This window comes from Pararge aegeria, chromosome 27 (assembly GCF_905163445.1).
Source record: "Pararge aegeria chromosome 27, ilParAegt1.1, whole genome shotgun sequence".
NCBI lineage: Eukaryota > Metazoa > Arthropoda > Insecta > Lepidoptera > Nymphalidae > Pararge > Pararge aegeria.
In genome coordinates, this window is record NC_053206.1 from 5,388,366 (window position 1) to 5,413,472 (window position 25,107).

At 37.3% G+C, this 25,107-nt stretch overlaps 1 protein-coding gene across 2 annotated transcripts in view; it reads right to left on the bottom strand.

Moving 5' to 3' along the window:
- Window positions 1-24,469, bottom strand: part of LOC120635740 (la-related protein 1) — a 108,673-nt gene extending 84,204 nt beyond the window's left edge. For both annotated transcript variants that reach the window (XM_039906871.1, XM_039906870.1), the window contains exon 1: window positions 23,661-24,469. In XM_039906871.1, the coding sequence (XP_039762805.1) occupies window positions 23,661-24,056 (396 nt within the window). In that variant the 5' untranslated portion in view covers window positions 24,057-24,469. The remainder of the gene's footprint in view (window positions 1-23,660) is intronic.
- Between the last annotated feature and the right edge of the window lie 638 nt (window positions 24,470-25,107).

Consider the following 25,107-nt stretch of genomic DNA (forward strand, 5'->3'; position numbering starts at 1 on the left):
CAATGCACCAATCGGCCGTGAAACCAAAAAAAGTAGAATACAAATAAACCTTCTTTTGTTAAAGTTTTTTATTTCGCGGATGCAATAATTCGGCGTTAAAGGCTCGATGCGTAGTACTAACTACTAGGGCATCATAAACGAACAGCCTATGTATTTATTATTGTTTAGCATTTCATCATACTGTTAATCAGCTGGGAGATGCCAACATTGGAAAGCGTCCAAACAATCTATTTTTAATCTGTTTATCACGCAATTTTCGTGTATTAAAGTAGGTATAAACATATATTATGTTGCCGTGCGTTTTGTGCTATTAGGCCTTTCGCGCTTGACTTGTCTGGCATGTAAACATAGCTAACTTTTTAACATATATATATATATCCTAATATAAAAAAGAGGTAAGATTATTTTGTTTGCTTGCTTGTAACGAAAAGGCTCCGTAACTACTGGACCGATTTTAACAATTTTGTTACCAAAAGAAAGTTGAATTATCTCACAGTAACATAGGCTATAATTTATTTTAAAATAACTAGAGATCCTTAAGTAAGTTGCAACAATGTTACCCAAAGTGTTAAATTTGTGTGCCTAGAAACTTTTTTATCGATCTCATCTCTAAGAAGATTATAAACTGTAAAATGATGTTGAAAAAGAGCAATCAACTGAGTTTCTTGCCAGCTCTTCTCGGTGGAATCTACCTTCCGACCTGGTGGCAGAGTCACTACAAACAGACTGACTTCTCGTTTCAAAAGTGCTTATAAACTGGGCCTACTTGAAATGAATGAATTTCGAATTGTTGAATATTATAATTTGAATTTGAATATCATCAGCTACTTTTTTTTATGAAAGTTTATCGAAAACTTGATTAAAAAATACTATCTAATTTTTAATCAAGTTTTCGAGAAACTTTCTTAACCAATATGTATAGAAAATAAATTTAATCACCCACTGGGTTGCGAATTCCAATTAGTTGATGCCCTGCCGGGGTTAGAACATGGAACCTACTGATACGTAGTAGAGAGTAATTCAAATTCAAAATTCATTTATTTCAAGTAGGCTTAATATAAGCACTTTTGAAACGTCAAGTCTGTCTGTGTGTAGTGACTCTACCACCGGTTCGGAAGGCAGATTCTACCGAGAAGAAGCCGGCCAGAAACTTAGCAGTTGCTCTTTTCCAACATTAACAATTTACATTTTACATTTCAAAATTAATTTTTCTATCTTGTGAGAGATGAAAGCGGAGCCGGATGCTTCCAAGCAACCTTGTCATTAAGAAATTCATCAATTGTATAATAACCTCGCTGTAATAAATGTGTTTTAGCACTTTAAACTTATGCATTGGTAGGTCCAAAATTACCTTAGGAATCATATTATAAAAGCGTATACTCAGTCCCACAAATGACTTCTGCACCTTTCGCAGACGATATGCAGATGTCACTAATTTATGACCATTTCTTGTAAGTCGACTGTTTATATCCAATTTTTGTTTATAAAGACTAATATGTTGTCTTACAAATACTAGTGTTAGGATTTAAATTTAAATAGCATTATAATTTCCACTTCTTTGTTATTTTTTTAATTTAATCTTATTTTTGAACGAGACGATCGGTTGTCATTCTCCGATTGGTTAACGCCGGTAGACGCATAACGGCGGGAACCAATCAAATTGCTTGGATTCTACCTGGACGCTAGGAGTTTTGGCGGGAAATTGGATTTTGTCTTGGCGGGTTGGATCGTTCTTTGAGAGAGTTATGAAGTGAATTGCGAGGTTGTAAAACGATAAGTTCATATTGTCATAGTTTATAAAGTAAATTAATAAAGTGATATTTGTATGGTATGTTTATTTGCATCTTTTCGTGGCCTCATCGCTATCCTACTAAAGTTTATAATAATTCAGAAGTGACAAGACAGCGTTACCTTTTCAACGCGTAAGTACACGCCCAATTATATAATTTTATTAGCTGTTTAATTAATTTATAATAATATTTAGCTACGCGAAATGTTACTAACAATCATTATGGTTATGTCATAATAACATGTACGATTAATATTTATGTTGTTAACCTAATTGAGTGTGCACGGACTCAGTGCCTATTTTGCAATATTTTTTCAGTGAGTTTTAATTTCATTTGTAACAGTATATTTACATACTCATATTGTAGGTTATATAAAAATAAGATCCCATAAATTACCGAGCTCTGGATCTGATATTATTTTTCCGATAGACATTATTTTCAAATGTACCAAACGTAGGTTTAACTTATTATGGCATTCAGGCTATCGCAAATATGATAAAAATTTAATATTAACAGTCACTTTCTACGTAACGGTGATTTGAGAATTTGTGACATGTTTCTAAATCTTACAAAAAAAAAACAAAAACAATGGAATCGAATTCTTTATTTTTCATTTGTATTTATTTGTTACGCGCAGATGTCTACACCCCTTGTTAAGTTTATTTAAAAAAAAAAAAAAATTCAAACTTAAACTTTGTTTTCTTGTATCTGACCCTACCCGTGGAATATCGAAGCCGGAGCCGACTGAGGGAGCGGAGCCGTAGCTGGCTATGTGCACGCAGATCTTCTCGGGTCCTGAGTCGGGAGCTAGAGCCAAGCCGTGAGCGGGTGAAGATTTAGGAGAGGCTGTTACTGCAACTGCGAGAGCAACAATAGAAGTCGCAGCCGCTACACCGCGCCAGCTATGACTTCGCACCGGGCTACTCCGCGGCAACATTCAAGTCGCAGTCAACGCAGCGACCACGTGTCCTGAGATCAGCGGGCGGCGCGGCGGGCAGAGACGGCGCAGTGCATCCTGCTGGGCGGCGCGGCGGGCAGAGGCTGGGGCCGGCGCAGTGCATCCTGCCGGGCGGCGCGTCGTGGCGTCGCGAGATATGATAAAAGGTCACGTCGTCTTTCCGATTCTAAGAAATGTTTTGAAATGTCTTAAGGACAGTTTGACGTCTCAACCGTGTAGGTACTGAAGTTCTTTCCAAACAGTTGAACCCAAATATAGTTTCAATTTCGACTCCCTCCACCAAACCAAAGGATAGATGTTTGGCTAAAAAGAAAACAATGATTTTGCTTATGTATACGGTTGGAAAAAAATAAATAAAACTGTCACTCATTTTGCTATAAAGAAACTCCAAGGCCTTGACAAAATATGGTAGGAAGACCTAAATTCAGTTTTGTTACCGGGCCGAAATGGCAAGAGAAATTAGTAAATGTTTTTCCTTGCGAGCAAAATTAGGGCCAGGCTTTAAGGGATATACTTAAAAGGAAGAGCAGGTATAATACCTATAGAAATTTAATTTTATGAAAAGCGATATAGTTGATAGGCGTGCAGTTATTCATGATATCAGTGAAAGGAGTTTAAAATCCGGTGCTCTAGTATTTCGTTCCTGATTAGTTATTGCAATTTTTGATAAGCAGCAAGAACTCGTACCAAAACTATTTGTCTCAGGAAAAGAATTCCCTCTCTCTTTTTATTTGAAAATTAATGAAAAATGGGCAAATAAACGGCACGTCACGTCAAACATTTGTCGTTTTCGGCAGTGAGATTAGGCTGGTGAAGGAATCCTTAGTTAAGGAGTTAGGTGTGGCTCATGACTACGAGTATATACCGTCTTTATTACGGGGATTCGGCAATGTAAAATGATTATAGAATTAGTGTTAATGGAGTATACGCTCGTGTTCTATGTAAAGTTATATTTGGCAATTTGCTAAAAGATCTATATCTATCCTCAAAGATCAGCCATACCCGAAACAGCCCCATATTATCGTTTCTAAAGTTGCAACTAAGCTCCAGTTCATGGATATCGGCAGGAAGATGTCACTTTTGATACAAGAATCTTTGATTGGAATTAGTACGGCATGAGTGGTAGAGATCCATGGCGCAGTATCGGTAAGGCAAGACTTGAACATAATTTTAAGGGAAACGGCATCGTAAGAAAAAGTCTTGAGGGTAAGCCGACCATGCAATATTTCATTTGTGGTGGTCTCTATCGCTCTGAAAGTTGACATGTCAGTATAACAGTTCCCTTGTTGCGAACCTTGCTGGATTTCAGGTAGTTCATTTTTGTGCAGGGCAAAACGAGTAGACGTTGAAGTAAAAACATCAAACCACTTATGATTATGGTTATTTAAGATAATTTTGATTTAAAATAGAAGCCTGTCAGTTATAAATACCAGAAATAGATAAGCAGAGAATGTAAGAGTTGCTCGATCGTTACAAACATTCTTTTGCGTCTTCAATTAAAGAAAGAAAGAAGAAAAATGTTACATAAATTTGTTAAAGAACAAAAAAAAAAAAAAAGTGTGTGACAAAGGAGCTGGCTCAGTATAACTGCATACTAAAAAGCGCAGCACTGGTTTTCAGCCAGCCCCGTTGTCTTCGTCGTCACTGAATCCTCACGACTAAACAATAACAAAATAATCAAAAAAAAAAAGGACAATAATATAGAATATAATATATAAACAAACGAAAGATATTTTTACATTAACATAAGCTTTATTAACCCCTGAAGGACATCATGAAATACAAAGACGGAAGTAGAATACAATAGTTGGAAAATCCAAAAGTCCACGCCTCATAATCTTATTCATTACAATAAAATTGAGATTATTTGAAAATAATAATTAAACTACATCTAATTATACCGTAAACAGTAATAGGCTTTTATTCCTCAAATACTAAAGCCTATAAAAAAAAAAAAACCAACTCGATAAGTGAAGTATTTCGCTAGTTATCGTGACCACAAGATACGGGATCCGCACATACAGACACACGGACGTCCAAGACAGAACTTTTTTTTTTTTAATAATGTTTTAATTAGTTTAAAAAAAAAAAAAACAAAAAGAGATTTTAAAATATTACGAGTGTTATTTAAAAATATTAATATCTTTTCGGCTTGTATGGTAGTACCGCCACTGGTTCTGGCGGCTTCCTTTCCAAGTTTCGTAGACTTAATAGTTTCTTTGATTCCGTGATTACTTAGCCAATAGTATTTTGTTTTTTAATAAAGAGAGACTTCAACGACACTACACAAGATATAAGCTATTTTAACCAACTTTTGAAATAAATATTATACCAAAATAAATTTTTGTATAAATCGAGTTTGACTAAGTGCAACAAAAAGCTTCCAACAAACATAAAACTAACTTTATAGTTGAAAATGTAGGCAAACCTCGATATATCTACTGAATACATCTGCGTCACCTTTTCGATTTTAGAAAATTTTCTTTTTCTCAATATTTGTCTGTTTATATTCACTTATAAAAGCAATAAAGAAAAAAAAAAAAATCTGGTGGTGGTGTAAAGTTATTATAAACCTACATTCAATTAGCTAAATACAAATACATAAACAAAATTGCACAAGTAAGAATGATATAATAAAAAAATATATATATATTAAACTAATATCTACTCAATCGTACATAACTAAGAACTATAACTAACAAACTAAGAATACTTAAGAACATGTAAATAAGATAGGTTGTCACACCGTGAGAGAGAAGAAGTACGTGTCAAGGTAAAATAAATGTTTTAATGCTGGAATAGCTTGTAGAGTATTCTAGTATGATTGAGTCTACGTTAAAAGGATAGCTTATTGAGAATGTGCGTCGAATACCACTATGATTATATTGCTAAAATTAATTAGAGTTAAAGGGAACTATTCTATGCCCATCCTAGACGATGTGATAGCTCGACTCATAGGCTAAGCTTGTTTGTTTTCACTCGATTTGACTTCAGGGTCTACTACCAAGTCCCTACTTCAGTGCTTAGTATACACCTAACTTCGTTTGTCTTTCATATGGTCAATACAATCATGATACCATTTGACTAGCACCGGCTGTCTTTCAGTGAATGATAAATATAATCTTAGGGTCAGATTGTTTCGGTTAGGTTAATTAATAGTGAGGATTGGCTGCATACACTGCAGCTTTGTACAGACTACAGAGCTTTGTAGGACCTTAACAGGGCTTAAAAGATAACTTATTAATAAAAGATAATAAGTTGTTTCGTTACCTTAAGTCAGATAAAAGAAACCCCGTAGGTAAGCATGTGTTAAAAGCGTTCAAAGCGTTATGAAGGTCTTCCCTACCCTATTGCTAAAGCAGATATGCCATTTCTTACCATTCATGTACCCTTCGTAAAGTCAATTAGCACATGCTCGTTTTTGTAGAGGGTTGCACAAAGTTTTGTTTTACTAAGCCCGATAGCAATACCAACCTCTTAAATGGGATAAGAGCTCTAAGGCAGTATTATGAGTGACGAAGGTAACCATTTCACTTCTCACACATTAACTCTATTTTGCTTGAATAGGGGCACAAAGCATACCCTTATCGCAGTAGGAAGTTCTAGGTTGAATGGCAAAGTAGGTACAGGGGTACAATCTTACCATTCTCGACTCCTTAGAGGCAATGACGGCGAAATATGGTGGAAAGAATTGGCAAATTATTAGGATTAACATTCTGGAAATATTCAGTGGGGACTGAATAACACCATCCAGATAACGACCGCCCGCGCCGGCCGGTAGGACACCATCAGAGGTACTGTCTCAATGCTGTTTCCAAAGGCGCTGATGAAATGATGATGAAAGAACAAACGACTTTATGCAAAAGGGTTAACTTATTAAGATAACTCAATCGTGTATAATGCTATGGATACATATTGCTTATGCCTTGAGGTGAATGGATCGGTTACCAGTAGTAACTTATAATGAGGATTGATTAAAATATAGCAAAAAAAAAAAAAAAAAAAATTGGATAAAAGTTGGTTCTATTTGGTTTTAGTTTACAATGTTTTATGTTCAAGTTTTGTTTTGTGTGTTTTATAAGCGCTTGATGCATAAAACTACAGACAACCATTTTTCTATTGTTGCAGATTAGACACGAGAATCGATCGGATCGTGTCTTGATGTAGCTGGAATCAGGGACGAGAATCGATCGGATCGTGCCCTGATACAGCAAAAACACTAGAGCCAGGCACGAGAATCGATCGGATCGTGTCCTGGAACTTAAATAGAGAGAGAGAGTATGATGCCCACTGACTGCCACAAGTAAATCGATCGTCTTGTTGGCATGTCTGTAGGGTTTCCCCTGATAAATCGATCGTTCAGGGGATGAGTCGTAATGGGTTATTCGATTAATTGATCGTTCGGATCCCAAATATAATGAATACATTTATGATGAAAAACATTTATCGATCGTTGTTTTTCTTATCAAGTCGATTTATATAATGTTTATGAAGTAGTATGAATAATATTATATTTATATAATTATAAAGGTATAATAGGTCTAGAAAATAATCTTTACCTATATTATTTACTAAAATATTGATGGTTGTGGTTGTTTTGTTAGTTATATTAAACTCCAATGTATATGTAAATATATAGTAAGATGATAATGGATGTTTATAACATATTTTGGTACTCAATTGTTAAAATTATGTCAAGATTGAAACAACTGGCCAAGTTCCGATTGTTAGGATGCCTCCTGGCGACATGTGCGAGGGCGCACACGTTGTCAGGACGGTCGATTGTTAGGATTTAAATTTAAATAGCATTATAATTTCCACTTCTTTGTTATTTTTTTAATTTAATCTTATTTTTGAACGAGACGATCGGTTGTCATTCTCCGATTGGTTAACGCCGGTAGACGCATAACGGCGGGAACCAATCAAATTGCTTGGATTCTACCTGGACGCTAGGAGTTTTGGCGGGAAATTGGATTTTGTCTTGGCGGGTTGGATCGTTCTTTGAGAGAGTTATGAAGTGAATTGCGAGGTTGTAAAACGATAAGTTCATATTGTCATAGTTTATAAAGTAAATTAATAAAGTGATATTTGTATGGTATGTTTATTTGCATCTTTTCGTGGCCTCATCGCTATCCTACTAAAGTTTATAATACTAGATTGTTATAAATATATTGTGAGGCTACCGAAAGGATACTTATTTCTTTAAATTTTTCACGGAGGGATTCACGTGATTTAAGTTTATATATTGACCGTACAGCTCTTTTCTGCAATATGAATATAGTTTCAATATCAGCAGCTTTGCCCCATAATAAGATCCCGTAAGACATCACACTATGAAAGTACGCAAAGTAAATATCCAACACTCACCACAGCGCTAGGGAGGTCGGCGAATATTTGTTACTTAGTTTATCTATTTATTTGAAATATCTTCAAAAACCCAAAAATTAGTGCGGAGGAAGTCGCGGGCGACAGCTAATAACATAATACAGGAATTCTGTTATCACACAATGGCGTCCATGTTTGATTACCTCCAATCTGTAACTAATTGGACCACAAAATAAATTAACGGAATGTGTTATTAACGGTTTTTAATATACTTAATTTAGATAAATCATTATCAAAGCATTCTATCATAATCAATTTTTTAAGCAATTAAAATATCACTCGCTTCAACGGTGAAGGAAAACATCGTGAGGAAACCTGCATGCCTGAGAGCTCTCCATAATGTTCTCAAAGGTGTGTGGAGTCAAACAATCCGCACTGGGCCAGCGTGGTGGACTACGGCCTTAACCCCTTCTCAATGTGCTCTGTAGTACGTAATGGGTTGATATGACGATGATGACTATCAAAGACCCGTTGTTGACGTGGTTTTTTTTTTTTTTTAAAGAAGGGCTTCCCAACTTTGGCGCTGTTGAAGGCACACAGGTGCACCACAAGTCGCTTGTTGAAATTGTTAATTGCAACACTGAACGTCGTCTATTATGAATATTGTGCATTTGTCAAATATCATCGTTCTTTCTGTTCTTCAATAAAATTCACGAATAATAATTTTTGACGTGACAACGTCTTATAATTCGATGGAGCCGGCTGCACGCACGAAAAAACATGACGTATGCGGCGTTACCTCGCTCTGAGGCGTTCCATTCAAGGCTAGAAGTGCAAGCGAGAGCGCGGAACGAGCGACAAAGAGGCACAGCCGGCCTCCGCGTTCGACATCTGTCTCTCTCCTACTCGAGTGAGCGATGCGTCCGCGTGGACAGCTTCTATACAATAATACATTTACATGTTTTCGGCAAGGATGTAGTGCAGTGAAAAGTGAATGTGGTGTCAATTGTTTATAGCAACGATAATATCTATCAAACAAATAAAATTAAAATTTTCTTTTGAAAAATGCAACCATTCCATCAGTATTTTCTTACGACGTTGTCAACGTTCAACTATCGTCAGTAAGCCGACTTTACAGACAACCAATTTTTTTTAGTCTTCGTGCAGCTTTGAAAAATTATGAAAGTCATCAAGCACAGCCATCCCATAGTTGAGCGAGTATTATTTTTCTTAATTCTTTGTCGTCATCATCATCATCATCATCATCATCATTATATCATCCCATTACTGCCCACTGCAGGGCACGGGTCTCCTCCCACATTGAGAAGGGGTTGAGGCCATAGTCAACCACGCTGGCCCAGTACTGGTCGGTCACACCTTTGAGAACATAATCGAACGTAATCGAACATAATCGAATCGAACGAACATAATTGAGGAGTAATCTCATGTATGCAGGTTTCCTCACGATGTTTACCTTCAACTTTGAAGCAAGTGATATTTTAATTTCTTAAAACGCACATACGAGGTGCGATTCAAACTCGCCCCCGAAAGTGAAGTCGAAGTCACTGGGCTATCACCGCTTCTAATTCTCTCTCACTCTTCTCTTTATTTCTTTGTTAAACTTTATTATTTATTAAGGTTATATTAGTTTCATAATGAGTATTTTTTTATTTAATGCGCCTATATACCTAATAATTAACAAGTACCTAGCTTTTTAACTGGCTAAATTCTTAACGTAGCGCCGCTAGCTTAATAAGCAAAAGGAATTTTTAAACGTAACTGTCCTCTTATAGTCTGAGAGCCCACCGATGAAGGAGGTAGGGCAGAAAGTGCTGAGCCCAATATATTCTATGAGATGTCTCTTAACAAGTTCAAAGTTTATATAAAACTCTTAACTTGCAAGTGCGCCGCTGGCTTAATAAGCGAAAGGATTTTTTAAACGTAACTGTCATCTTATAGTCTGAGAGCCCACAAATGAAAGTTTTGAGCCTTATATATCCTATGAAATGACTCTCAAGTTCAAAGTTTATAAAAAAGGTAAGCTTTTATAGAAAATAATTTTTTAATATTAAGGATAAGTTAAACGATACAAAAGTCTATTTTAGACACTGTGACTGCATTAGGTCATATTATGGACTTTTACTATGGTGTAATGCTGCTGATATCAGCACTCTATTTGTGCTGCAGAAGAGGGCTGTTCGTGCTATCTACTAAATGGATCCGAAAGACTTATTGATAGATACTTTTAAAGATCTCAAAACAATGACAGTGTATAGTCGTTTGGAACCCTTGTAGCATTCGTTTTAAATTTACTAATGTTTTTATCACCGTCATCAGAGGACCGTTTACAAATTTTTCATGTAATGTACGCATCATAAGTGCCATATATTATGGACCTACTTGAGTGAAGATATTTTTGACTTTGACTTTGAATACCGGCTCCCGAAATTTTACGATGGACTCTTAGAGAATGTGTGGCCCCTCCATTAGGGTTGCCCCTTCGCTTAATGTCAAGGGCGCCCTCGTCGATGCTACAGCAGAGGGGTCGCGCGGATACACTGCGTTTGCCCGTTGAGGGTTCAGAGAAAGGGGTGCATTGTACCGAGCAGGAATGCGTTGGCAATTTTGCAGTTGCTATCTCTGCAGTGGCGTGCAAAGGCATAAAGCAGACAGATTGCATGAAGTTGAAAAAGTCCCTTTCTATACAAGTTGTATACAATTTTAAGGGTGTGCAGTGCATTTGTGCATATATGAAGTGCGCGCCACTGTATCTCTGCTATTATTAGACTAGTGTTACAATCTATATTTATAAAAGAGAAAGTGTGTGGGTATGTTCCGTATAGGCTCCGAAACTGCTGGACCGAATTCAATGAAACTTTCAGGGAATCTCCGGATTGACCTGGCGAGTAATCCTGTAAAGTTTGGTGACGATTCTATTTTTGAACTGTCAAACTGTCAAATACAGCTTTTATTTACTATGATGATATTCTATTGTTGGGTGTACAAGTGTGTAGATAATGATCTTCACCCGCTCGAGAAGAGAATAGAAGAGAATGAATACGGAGAGAAATAAATGTTTAATATATTATGAGACTTAAATTAAAAATTTAATTATGTAAGTTTATTGTTTAAATAAAATAAAGCAAAATCTAGCCCGGCGAAGCGGGCTGGGTACGCTAGTAATTTTATAAAGCGAGTAAATAATTAAAGTTTTGATAACTACGAGTATAAACTCAAAATGGCAAGATATTTTATTAAATTTGATAAGAATTTTTTTTCAAAAATACGCTTATTATTATTATTTTATTAATAATTAGTTTCCAAGAATCAATTAAAATTAAATTTTATGATGTTCATGAAATTGAGTTGGTGGGTATTTTGATATAAATCGGGGTGCGTTTTCGATACACTTGGAAATATAATAAATAATTTATGTATTACTCGAACCATGCAAAGATACCTCCCGCAGGGTGATAACGTATCTCGCGACAGGCTTGCGGCAGGCGTAAATCTTGAAATCACTGCTGTCAAACGTCACTTTTGTTTATTTATTGTATGGAAGAGTTTTTAATTCGTTAAAAGCCGGCAACGCATCGGTGGCTCCTCTGGTGCTGCAGATGTTTATGGGCGGCGGTGATCACTTACCATCAGGTGCCCCACTTGCTCGTTTGCCCGCTGTTAATATTAAAAAAAAAAAAAAAAAAAAAAAAAAAATATTACGCCTGTCGCATTGCTGACGCGAGATACGTAATCACCCTTCTGTACCGTTGCTCTTAACTGTAAACTTATGTGGACACTAAGTTGATGCATTTGAGACCCCAAAGCCGCGGTTTAGCGGTAGTGGTAGTAGAGCTATGCTGTTTTATTCCACTACACGTTAGCCCTTGACTGCAATCTCACCTGGTTGCAAGTGATGATGCAGTCTAAGATGGTAGCGGGCTAACATGTATGGTGAGTCATACCCCTAATCGGTATCTACGGTAGCGTAATTGCACCGGAAGACTAAAACGCTTAGCGGCACGTCTTTGTCGGTAGGGTGGTAACAAGCCACGGCCGAAGCCTCCCACCAGAACAGATCAGAGCAAAATTCAGAAATTATAAATTTTAAAATTGCCCGGCAGGGGAATCGAACCCAGGCCCTCCTACTTAAATTCACAGCGCTCACCGTTGGAGGTCACCGCCACGGAGGTCGTCAAAATAGTAGTACTAGCGCTTTTTGTGCAGAGCTCGTCCGGGGAAGTACCGCCTACCGCCATGCTTATTTCTGCCGCTAAGCGTGACACAGGGGTTCTCAACATTTCAGTTATCTTATTACGCATAACACGAGTTTAGTTTTTTTTTTTTTTTTAACGATATTTCTATTATTACTGTTATATTAATAGAATGTAAAATTTGTGTTAAATACAAATCATTATCAAGCGAGTTCCACTCCAGAAGGTCGCGTGACGTCAAGCAGGCGTTGACATCGAGTGACGTCAGACTGGATGCTCGCCAGTGCGATAATTTCAGTCATATTATGTTCAACTGACTGTAGCAAGCGACTTAATCAGAGTACATAACGATTTTTTGATGTATCCCATCAGCTTTCAAGCATACTATACACCGCACCAAAATCGGTACATTCATTTGAGAGCTACGATGTCACAGATACCCAGGTCGCGGTTAAAAATATACATCTATATTTTTTATACAACGTGTAAATGAAAACCGAAATAGTACTTCACTGGATTTAGATGTACATTATTTACTGTCTCTGAGACTTATTTGTGAAACCGAAACTCTAAAAGTTTTTGAGTAAACCGTTGCAATCGTTTTTATTTCAAGAAAGCTCTAACATCACTTGCAAAAGTAAAATCAAGTGAGTCCCGTCCCTTTAGCGTAGCGTAGCGTAGGTACCCACTATGCTCGCGTCGGTCTTTTATCTTCAATAGGGTTATGAAAATTAAGCTTAATTTGCTATACTCCGCGAAAAGCAGGATAATCTGTATGGAGTAATTTATAATTACTTCAATCCGTATACTCCACACCAAATAGATCCTCGGCAATGTACCCTCTACGCACGTTTCGCTCCGAAACCTGAGCATCCTCAAGAGATGTTGACTTTACAATGAACAATTGTTAAGTAAACTTAACTCTTCAATAGGGTTGCCATAAGTAAACACTTAAAATGTTTTGATTTAGTTTGTATGGAAAAATAAATATGTTTCTTTTAATTAAATATCTTTACATGGTGATTCCTTATGAAATATACTTATGCATCCTTCAACAGTATTTTTTTAATTTCGTTACACGTTGTATATCACTACACTTAGCGATCTGAACCAGTGGTGAATGAAGAATGCGCTGCGAGTACGCACGATGGAGTCTTATTTCACGCGCTGTTGCTGACCTTACATTACAGTGTAGTTAGAAGTAGAGTATCTGTGTTAAATATTGAATATTCACAAACTATCGAGTGAAGAGCACAAGTTGTTACCTAGGTCTAATGTAAACAAATGCAGACCAAACAACACATGTATGTATCATCATCATATCGACACATTACCGGCCCACTACAGGGCACGTAGTCCACCAAGCTGGACCAGTGCGGCTTGGTGGAATTCCCCTTTAAAAGTTCTAAAAAAAAGTCCGCGACAGCATATGGCCATCTTACGAGGTTGACTAATACGCGGACGAAGTCGCGAGGGACCGTTAGTTTAAACATAAAATCCGCTGGTAAAATAATAAGTGGCTTACTTATTAAGATAACATTTAGATAAGTCGAATTATAATGTAGTTAATCTGCGATAAACGATTAGCACCGTTTTCAAAGTACAGTTCAATAATATGCTGGAATTACGTGTAAAAATACGAATAGTGAATAAAAATTAATTCTACCAGTCCAATTATATATTATATATACAAAAGCGGTGATAGCGCATTGGGCAGGAGCTCGACTGCCCATTCGGGAGGCCGAGTTCGAATCCCAGTACGCTTCTCTAACATTTCTGAGTTATGTGCGTTTTAAAGTAATTGAAATATCACTTGCTTCAACGGTGAAGGAAAACATCGTGAGGAAACCTGCATACCTGAGAGTTCTCCATACTGTTCTCAATGGTGTGCGGAGTCCACCAATCCGCACTGGGTCAGCGTGGTGTGTGTGTGTGGGTGTCGGTGTGCGCGCGCGTGCGTGCGTGCGTGTGTGTGTTTTTTTAAGTTGGTTTAATATCATCATCAACCCTTTACAGCTATTACTCGCGGTACGCTGGTACACTTCACACGCCCTTCAGAACATATGTAGAACTCTCAGGGATAAAGGTTTCCTCACGATCATTTATTAACCTTCGCCGTCAACGCAAGCGATATTATAAAGGCATCAAAAAGAATCGCTTAGATTTTTTTTTGTCTCATGATATAATTATGAAAAAAAAAAAAGATTATTATTCTAACAGATTGGTATTTATTTTCAATAAATAAAACGTCAATATTCGCCATGATATTTGGGTTGGAATAGTGGCGGTTTTCATGATTTGTAGTCACCACACTACATTCGCTCACTTAGTATTTCAGTAAGCCGTATTCAGTGATGATAACTTCAATTTCACTTTTTTCTTCTTTCTTTTCTTTATCATTATAAAAAGACTCTTCAATATGATTAATTTGTATAGGCGATAGATTGTTTGACAGAGCGATGTACGTAGTCTCGCTAGATGTATAGTCGAGATCACTGTCGTACCTGACATCGATTTTCCCGCCCCATCTCAAGGTCATGGTTACAGCTAGATGTAAGGCTCAATACCGTCAAGTATATAGTCCATTTCTATTTACTGTTCATAATATACAACAATATTTCGTTAATTAGTTTTATGAAGTACTAGATTTTGTTTTATTTTATTTAAACAATAAACTTACATCATTAAATTTTTAATTTAAGTCTCATAATATATTAAACATTTATTTCTCTCCGTATTCATTCTCCTCTATTCTCTTCTCGAGCGGGTGAAGATCATTATCTAGCTGTATTTGACAGTTTGACAGTTCAAAAATAGGAGTGCTCCGATCAAACTTTACAGGATTACTCGCCAGGTCAATCCGGAGATTCCCTGAAAGTTTCATTGAAATCGGTCCACCCGTTTCGGAGCCTATACGGAACATACCCAAACACTTTCTCTTTTATATTATAAAGTAAAATATTCCGCCGGGTCCTCATCAACCAACATTAGCAAGATGTGCCCTAATGATGTGCCCAGTGCGACTTTGCGTTACATCAACAGCACGTTATTATTTTCGTCAAATGCAACACACCCGGACCTATCTCAGCGATATCGATTCTGCGAACTTGACCTACATCACAAGAGTACGTTTTGTATAAAACAGAACAGTGAGTGAGTTTTCCTATTATAATATTTAGGATAACTTAAACGATAAAAAAGCTTGGGTGTGAATGGCTCTAGCTTCATAGCTTAATATTAATAAACAGTGAGATGGTGGTAACAAAAAAAAAATTTACCCGGCTAAGTTTGTTATGGGCTCTTAGACCAGGGCCCGTTTGGAACCCTCGTAGCTTTAGGTTTAAGTTGGCGAACGAAGTTATCAACATCCCCTTACAATTATGTAAACATATATGTATGAACGCTTCATAAGTGCCTGTGATAGGTCTTACATGAATAAAGAAATTATGAATTTTGAATTTGAGTGTTTAGAATGACACGTCGACATTATCAAGCACTACAGTCGATTACTATTAGGGGGTCATCATCATCGACAACCCATTCCCGGTCTGGTATTTCAAAGGGTTTAAGGCCGTAGTCTATCTACCACGCTGATAGACTTCACACACTGTTGAGAACATTATGGAGAACTCTCAGGCATGCAGGTTCCCTCACGGTTTTTTGATGGTAGCGCGTAAGGGAAATATTACGAGAGTAAATTTTTACACCGTCACAAAAAAGCGACACCGTGATGTTAGCAATAGGGTTTGACAGTGTACACTTCTTCAGTGTATTCCAAGTTTAATTATGTTTATAATGTCCATCTCTTTAATTATGTATAATTTTTTTTAATGATATTTAAATAAACTTAATTTAACAAGATAATGTTTTGAAATAAAACTTTTAATGTATTAAATACCTTTGTTTCTTATTGTTAGGGTCGTTTTTTCTACAAACGTAGATTAAGGCGAAAGACAAAAAAAAAATATCTTGTTACGCCAAAGAATTATAACTTCTAACGCGTGTACGTCAACTAGACGTATAAGTACACAAACTTTTTTCTTTTAATTCAAGCCATTTAATATCAGCTTGAAACGGTGAACAAAAACATTACGGGGTGTGCGAGAGATATTATTTTTAACTTGATAAGTAATTATGAGCGGTAATAGCCTAGTGGTTAGGACATCGGCTTCACTATTAAGGAGCCGAGTTTGAACCCCGGCACACACCTCAAGTTTTCAAAGTTTTTCAAAGTTGTTTAAAACTCAATATACCGCATAGAGTTATCCATAATGTTCTCAAAGGCGAGTGCAGTCCACAAATCCGATGGCCAGCGTAGACAGCTGTCTGGCAAAAAATCATCCCTACTAATATTATAAATATCAATGTAAGTTTGTTTGTTACGCTTTCACGCAAAAACTACTAGACCGATCCTCATGAAACTTTGTACACATATTCTTGGAAGTGTTACAAGTAATATAGGATACTTTTTATCCCGACATTAAGCTCGGTTCCTTTGGGAGAGGGGATGAGTGTTTGACGATTTTGCACCATAACTCCGACAAATTATAACCGATTTAAATAATTATTTTTGTACTATAGGGGTTATGATACGTGTTTAATTTTGCTTAACTGTGGTTGGAGATAGAAGACAGAACTCCTCAGCGGACATCAGCATTTAAGGCTTAGCGATACTGAAGACTTTAATTTATTTAAGATCTACTAAATTTAATGCCACATCAAAAAACAAAATCAAACGCAGACGAAGTCGCGGGCAACAGCTAGTCTTAAATAAATAAATATATTACGACAATACACACATCGCCATCTAGCCCTAAAGTAAGCGTAGCTTGTGTTATGGGTACTAAGATGACTGTTGAATATTTTTATGAATAATATACATATGAACACCTAGACACTGAAAAACATTCATGCTCATAACACGAACATTTTCCAGTTGTGGGAATCGAACCCACGGCCTTGAACTCAGAAAGCAGGATCGCTGCAAACTGCGCCAATCGGCCGACAAATCCTTCTCTTCTCGTCAAATCTTATCCAAGGCCTATAACAAAGTCCACTGCTCGACTAGAGGGCTCTCGCGAAAGGATATAATTTGTTCTTCTCCGACCGCTATACATATATCAACTCTCCGAGCATTGGAGCACAAGTGAAAGTAATATCCGTTTTTTTTTGTATACTTCATTATACAATCCAAAGTCAAAGTCAAAAATATCTTTATTCAAGTAGGCTCATAGGTGGCACTTTTGATGCGTACATAAGAATTACACGGTAGCGAGATGATGGCGATAACCACATTCGTAAACTTAAAACTAAAGCTACGAGGGTTCCAAACGCGCCCTGGTCTAAGAAGAAGCCCACAGCAAAGTTAGCCGGGTGTTTTTTTTTTGTTATCACCATCTCACAATGTCATTTTAAATTAATAGAAGAATCCGTTATCCCTCGACTGCAGTCTCACCTGCTTGTAAGAGTACAGATGCATGTGACTCTATACATAGGTACTTTGCGCACTGGCGTTCATAGAGGGTATGCACAGGGTATAAAATGAAGAAAATCTCCAGTCCAAGCTATAAAAAACTAAAGCAGAGGCATTGTAAGAGTTATAAAAATACTACCCTCAAGTATTTATAACTCATACTGGAGATTTTATTCAATTTTAAATCATCTGCATACCCTCTATGCACGCTACTGACTATGCGCGTGTCGGTCTTTTAATTTCCATAGGGCTGTCATAAGTAAACACTTTCAATGTTTTAAATTAATACGTATGAAAAAATAAATATGCTTCTATTTATTTAATATTTTTTAAGGGTGATTGCTTGTGAAATATACTTATGCATCCAACATTATTTCGTAATTCGGTTACACGTTGTACAATAAGGGGATATATGTTTTGTCTTTCGGCCGCGCGAGCCGTTCTTGTGCTAGCATAAATTTGCCTACTGTAAGTAACAGCACTGTGACGATGCGGTGCGGTCATTCAATTGCACCACCAATACGGTCTGTTGCTTACTTTGTTTTTTGGATTTGGTTCAAATATCTTCGGGTTGCACCTATCTTGCGATTTGGCTCATGCGCGGCTTCTTTAAGTCGGTCAAGTACAAGCCATGTCATACTAACCACGCGCTATTAAACGCTTTGCTATTGTTTATTGAAGAGTGCGCCGAGGAACTTCGCAATCTTTCAGACAGCCGGTTGGCGCAGTGGGCAGCGACACTCTTTTCTTAGTCGAAGGCCGTGGGTTCGATATTCCCACAACTGGAAAAATGTAAGTATGATGAGAATGCATGTTTTTCAGTGTCCAGGTGTTTCTATTTATATTCATAAAAATATTCATCAGCTATCTTAGTAAACACTAAACACTTTTTTTTATCTTTATTTAAAGAGCTTTGTGGTCAATGCAACTAAGCCGCTCTGTTAAAGCCACTAAATCATATTTAACTTACCGCTACATTATATGTTATAATAGATTCTGCATTAAGTTTTCGCGAACATGTAAAACACCTAACCTCTAAGGCATCAAAGTTATCGGGACTCGTTTTAAGTTTATCAATAGTTGTCTTTAACAGTGTTGTTCGCAGTATTCTTGAATATTGTAGCACGGTATGGAGCCCGGGGCATCAAGTGTATTCGGATAAAATTGAACGCATCCAAAGAAGATTCTTATATCACATGTCATACATGGATTTAAATTGTAAGAAATTTTACGCATACGACTCGCGACTTGGGTTCTATAAAATGATTTCACTGAAGGAGCGTAGAAAGATTACATGTTATTTTTGGATGGAAGCAGGCGTTACTTTGCGGAAATCCATAATATGTTATGAAAATTAAGCTTGATTGGCTATACTCCGCGAACAGCAGGAGAATCTGTATGGTGTAATTTATAATTTCTTCAAGCCTTAAACTCTACACCACGTTGACTGTCAGTTTTGCGACCTGACAAAAAAAAATAGCTGTTCCGATAAAAATAAAATAAAACATAATATATATATAATAATTAGTTACCTAAGGAATTCGTTAAATACAATAATTAACACGGATATAAAAGCGGCACTGTTAGGTCACTGCTTACGTAAATGAGTTAAACAATTTGAATCAATTGAAAGCAACACAAAACTGCACGCCAATGTGTTTACATTGGCACTTTTGTGTTGGGCGCGGCTTTGCCAGTCTAAGTCAAAGTCTAACATTTATTTATTCAAATAGGCTCATCGTATTAACTCATTACCGGCCCACTACAGAGCACGGGTCCCCTCCCACAATGAGAAGGGGTTAAGGCCGTAGTGCACCACGCTGGCCCAGTGCGGATTCGTGGACTCCACACACCTTTGGGACATTATGGAGAACTTTCAGGCATGCAAGTTTCCTCACGATGTTCTCCTTCACAGTTGAAGTAAGTGAAATTTTAAACTTAAACTTAAGCTACGAGGATTCGCAATCCAAATCGTGAGTCAACCTGCATGCCTAAGAGTTCTTTACAACGTTCTCAAGGGCTTGTGAAGTCTACCAATACGCGCTTGGCAAGCGTGGCGGAATACGGCGTACCAAATATCTTACTGTCACGTTTGCTTTTCCGATATTGCATCGGAATCAAAACTTACGCGTGTAAACCCGCGGAGCGCAGCGACTGATCAATAAAAATAATAAAATTGTCAAGAGCGGGGCACACGAAAGGCGAACGCACCGACCGACAAGATAATTACGCAAGACGAATGTATCATGAGACTGTATCGAATGAATGTAAAATGTTATGAAATCGCATAATTGTGATGTATCAAGGTCTGAGCACTAGAATTTTTGGTGTCGCGATATTTAATTTTATAAGATATTAGCTGACCCGGCGAGCGGGGCGCATAGTTCGGAGAACGGATGGACGTTGGGGTCCCAAGGTGCTGGAATGGCGGCCCCGCACTGTTAAGCGCAGCGTTGGTCGACCGCCAACGAGGTGGACAGACGACATCAAGCGCGTCGCGGGGAGCCCCCGGACCCAAGCGGCACAAAACCGTGCAATTTGGAACTCCCTTCAGACCTATATCCAGCAGTGGACGGCTATCGGTTGATATGATGATGATGTAGAAAGGCCAACGTTGTTCTGCCGTATAAATTACTAGCGGTCCCTCGCGACTTCGTCCGCGTAAAAGTCAACCTTAAAAGATAGACATACAAATGCTGTCGCAGACCTTTTTTTGGGAACAATTATGTCATACAGGATTTTATCGATACTTTAACCGTTTATGCTGCGCACGCAGCGAAAGCTCGCAAAAGGAGAAAAAAACTCCCGCTTTTGAACATTTCTATTTATTTATTTATTCGGCTCACCAACAGATTGTACACTGGAACCATCTTAGGAACTCCAAACTACTAGTACTATGGTATTGGTACTATGCTTTTTTTGGTCTTAGCGTGATGATATAAGCCTAAAGTCTATGTAGTAGGTACTATGCGCGTGTCAGTCTTTATCTTCAATAGGGTTGCCATAAGTAAACACTTACAATGTTCTGAATTTTTTTGTATGGAAAAATAAATTTGTTTTTGATTTAAAATTTTTACAGGGTGATTTCTTATGAAATATACTTATGCATCCTTCAATAATATTTGGTTATTCTGTTACACGTTGTATAATACATCCAGAAGATGCTACATTTCTTAGAGCGATGAAACTATTGCTGTTCCTGGCTGCAACCAATACTTGCTGGGAGATCTAGACAGCTGCAGCACATTAGATCGTAACTGTTTGATGTTATACCAGTGTCCACCCAAACCTGAGCCGAAGAAGAAGCAAAAGAAGAAGTGAAGAACAGTGAGAAGGAGCAGAAGAAGAAGAAGACAATGAAGAAGGAGAGGAAGAAGAATGTCGCTTACCACCAGATGCCATTACAAGCAAGAAATATAGAGTTAATTTTGGGCTTGTATTGGAATAAAAACATTTCATATTAAATCTTTAGACTTAGGCATTATCAACATTTTAGCCGCATACAATAAAGTGGAGCCAGATTTCCTGAAAAGGAGCCTAGATTATTTCTTACAAACTTTAAATAGCTTTAATATTTCGTAACATACCTGGACAAACCGGCAGGCAATCAAGAAGTTTTTATGTGTGATTTAGGGTTATGCTATCATTCAATTAATCATATTACTAGAAGGCTATTTGGAAATCACTCATCCATACAGTTTTATCTATTTGCACAGATAAAGATTAAGCATACTGTTTCGTTGAACCACTGAGTATCACAAGTTATGCCATACTGATAACTGAGTGCCTCTTCAGTATAATGCCTTTGAATAGTAACACTGAACTGGTGGTCAATTCCAAGCCAGTTAAAACAGTATTAAAAACACTGCAAGAATAATATTCCAAATAGAATCCAATACAGCAAATAGAATGCATAGCCTTCTAATGCGGAAACTTCTGCACAGGTTGTTATTCCTTTAAGTGATAAAATAGTTTGCTTTTTTAATGCTTCATAATGAAATGCAAGTTGCATAATGAATCTTTGTTGTCTGATAAAGAAATTAATAATAATTTACTTCTGTCTGACCAAAACTAGGTGGGGTTCTATTTTGTTTCAGGGCAGGCATACAGTAATCATTGGAAATGAAAAGGCATGTGTGCTCTTCTTTTTTTTTACATATCTTTACACATATATTTCTCGTGTGCGTGTGTATGTCACTGAACTCCTGCTAGAAGGATTGACCAATTTGAATGAATTTTGTGGTATGCGTTTGGGTGGCACCCTGGACGGTTTTGATTCACAAATCAACCCAACAGATGGTGATGGGGTCAGCTAGTATATATATATAGATATATATATATACATATATTTGCTAGCACTTGTCTGCAATAATAACTGATAGAGAGTAATGATGCAATCTAGGATGGAGTGCTTGTCTAGAAGATGCCTATTAACTGTAGAATTTGTATTTTCAAAATTCATTTATTTGAAGTAGGTTTACTCTACAAGCCCATGACTGTAGAGTAAACCTACCTACTGACTTTTGTGATGTGAATTAGAAATGAGAGAGCAAGACGTCCATGGGATATCAACTACATTGGTGCAAATGATTATGATGTCTCACAGTTCAATAGTTCCTCAAGTTGAATAGTTCCTGGGCACATTCTCTGAAATATATCAAGTAGAATACCTTTTATTTCAAACTTGGCATGACACTGCAATATATAACAAAGTACAAATATCATCTTATTTTATCAAATAATAACACTGAAGAGTATGTTGACAATCTTTTATGAGCTATTCCGAGCCCAAATTCTTGAGGAAGGTTATATAGGCTAGTTCTTCTTCTTCTATAGTTAACATAATGCTCAGACCTTCACCTCCAACACAGAAGTAGCATAGGTTACAGAAGGTTTGGGAAGTTACAGTGTCTCACTTATACAAAGAATAATGTTGACAGGAGCTATTTAAGGTGTACTGAACTGATGCCAACAATTTGATCACAAAATGCTTTTAAGATAAGTCAACAACAATCACTGACAAAGAATTTACCTTATATAGGTTTATTTACCATGTAATTAAATATCACTTGCTTTAATGGAGAAGGAAAATATCATATGGAAACTATTTGAAGTCCACCAATCCGTACTGGGCCAGTGTGGACTTATCCTTAAACTCTGTTCATTGTGGGAGGAGACCCATGTCCCTTAGTGGGTTGGTAATGGGTTGAAACGATGATGAGCTTGAATAGTTATATTCACAGTAACAGTAGCACAATATATTTATAATATTAATGTTTGTATGAAAACTATTGGATTTATAACCAATACAATTACTAGAAAGAGACATAAAGCCCAGGTTTAAAACTGGAATACGCCTTAAGTGATGAGTTGCAAGCTGGGGCAGTTATAATAGTTACCAGGACAGTTGCAACAGGCAATCTAACCTCAAATTCAAATAATCTTTACTTGGAAAGACCAATGCAGGCCCTTGTGAATTGTTCATATAAATAACCTGTTGTAATATTATGATACAACAGTAATAAATACTACAACCTAATATTATAGTTAGAAGATCTGTTATAAAACACCATCACTGATATTAACTTTTAGGGTTATATTAGTATTACCGTCTGTAAACACTTATGCAATAAGAGTCAATACTATGCATATTGATTGAGTAATGGTGATAAATTGATTAGCAAAACATTATGACTAAGGAATAAATCTGATTCATTTAATGTTTATAGAGTAACGCTTGTACAGACTAACATAGGTTGATTATCGCATAATTCAATAGTATTGAAGTATGATGTTATTTAACCCTACTTAACTTTAAACTCATTGTTATTGGTGTCTTAAGAATCTTATAAGGCTTAGCATTGTGATGTTTACATATTTTACAATTGAGTAAAGCAACTCACCTGCCAAGGGTTGACTTTTGGTATTGGTGCCTCAACAAACTTCTTCGGCTGATCGTCGGCTTGCTGCTGTTCTGTGGTCGTCTGAGGCTCTGAGTGGGATTGAGGGGTCTTTTGAGGACGTGGGGCAGCCCTGCGCTCGCGGTCGCGACGGCTTTTAGCCGGGCGCCGCGTGTGGGATATGACAGGCACGAAGCCCTCCTCCTCCTCGTCGTCTTGCCGCGGAGGGACATCGGCCACCTCCTCGGAGGACTCTATGTTTTCGATGTTTTCCTTGTTGCTGTCACCCCCTCGGAAGTTCAGCACCGACGCGTACGAGGGCCCCGCGCCCTCCGATACTCTCGCGGCCATACCGCTCTCCACGTTATGTAACCCCGGGCGCGCGCTCCGCGCCGACATAGGATCACGAGAGCGCGGCCATGCCTCTTAGCAAGACGGCATGGTGCGGGATGATCCCACGAAATTCACTTTTTACCACACACAGAGGTCAAACTGTACTCGACAATGTAATATCTAGACTAGTTTCACGAAACTATAATAGATACAAATATGCGCACGGTACAAAATTCACACCAGATTGACCCTGGATCGACCGTATTTACATCGAAAAAATTCACTTCCGTCGTCTCGTTCCAACTTTTTACGCACACCCGACGGTCCGGACGCACCGTGGCGATCGATTACGTATACAAATACTACCGAAAACGACCTTTTCGAGCTGGAAATAACTAAAGAACCATATTTTGTTCACTATTCACACATGTGGTCGGACGCCCAAAAAGGTATTTTCCGCAACACACGGATCTCGCGGAAGGCTGTGACTTCTAATTTTACAAGGCGAGGACATTTGTCACCAGATGGCGCTGAAAAATCACTGACAGCGAGCACGTTCAAATTAAATTCTCGAAAAATTGCAATTTTAGAAAAACTAGCGCATAAATTACATTATCTTATACCTTTTGCAAATACTTAGATAATTTCCAAGGCGTATATTTGCCATTAATGACATAATAGTTTCAATGAAATATATATTTGAAAGATCTTTTTCTTTATTCATGAACGCAGCTTCTGTAAAAATCACATTTCATTCTTATTTCTTGGCGACCTTGCTTATTTTGTAAATGTAACCTATTTCATGTTGTGAATTCGGCAACGCACATCAAAATGTAACTGAAAATGTGGTTTAGTTTATCATGGAGATATTATTTCAGTTAAGAAATATAAACATCTCTTTCATAGCAATTAAAAAATATCAAATATAATCTATTATCGTATATTTTATTATCTATGACTCGAAACACGTTGCAACACTAAACATTCGTTCTGAAATTTGTTCTTCTCAGAATAATTATTATAACCAAACAAAAAAATTACTTCAGCAATCAACACTGAAAGACATTTTGATACGTAAGATTTCTCTTGAGAATTAACTGCAGACATCAATCAATCA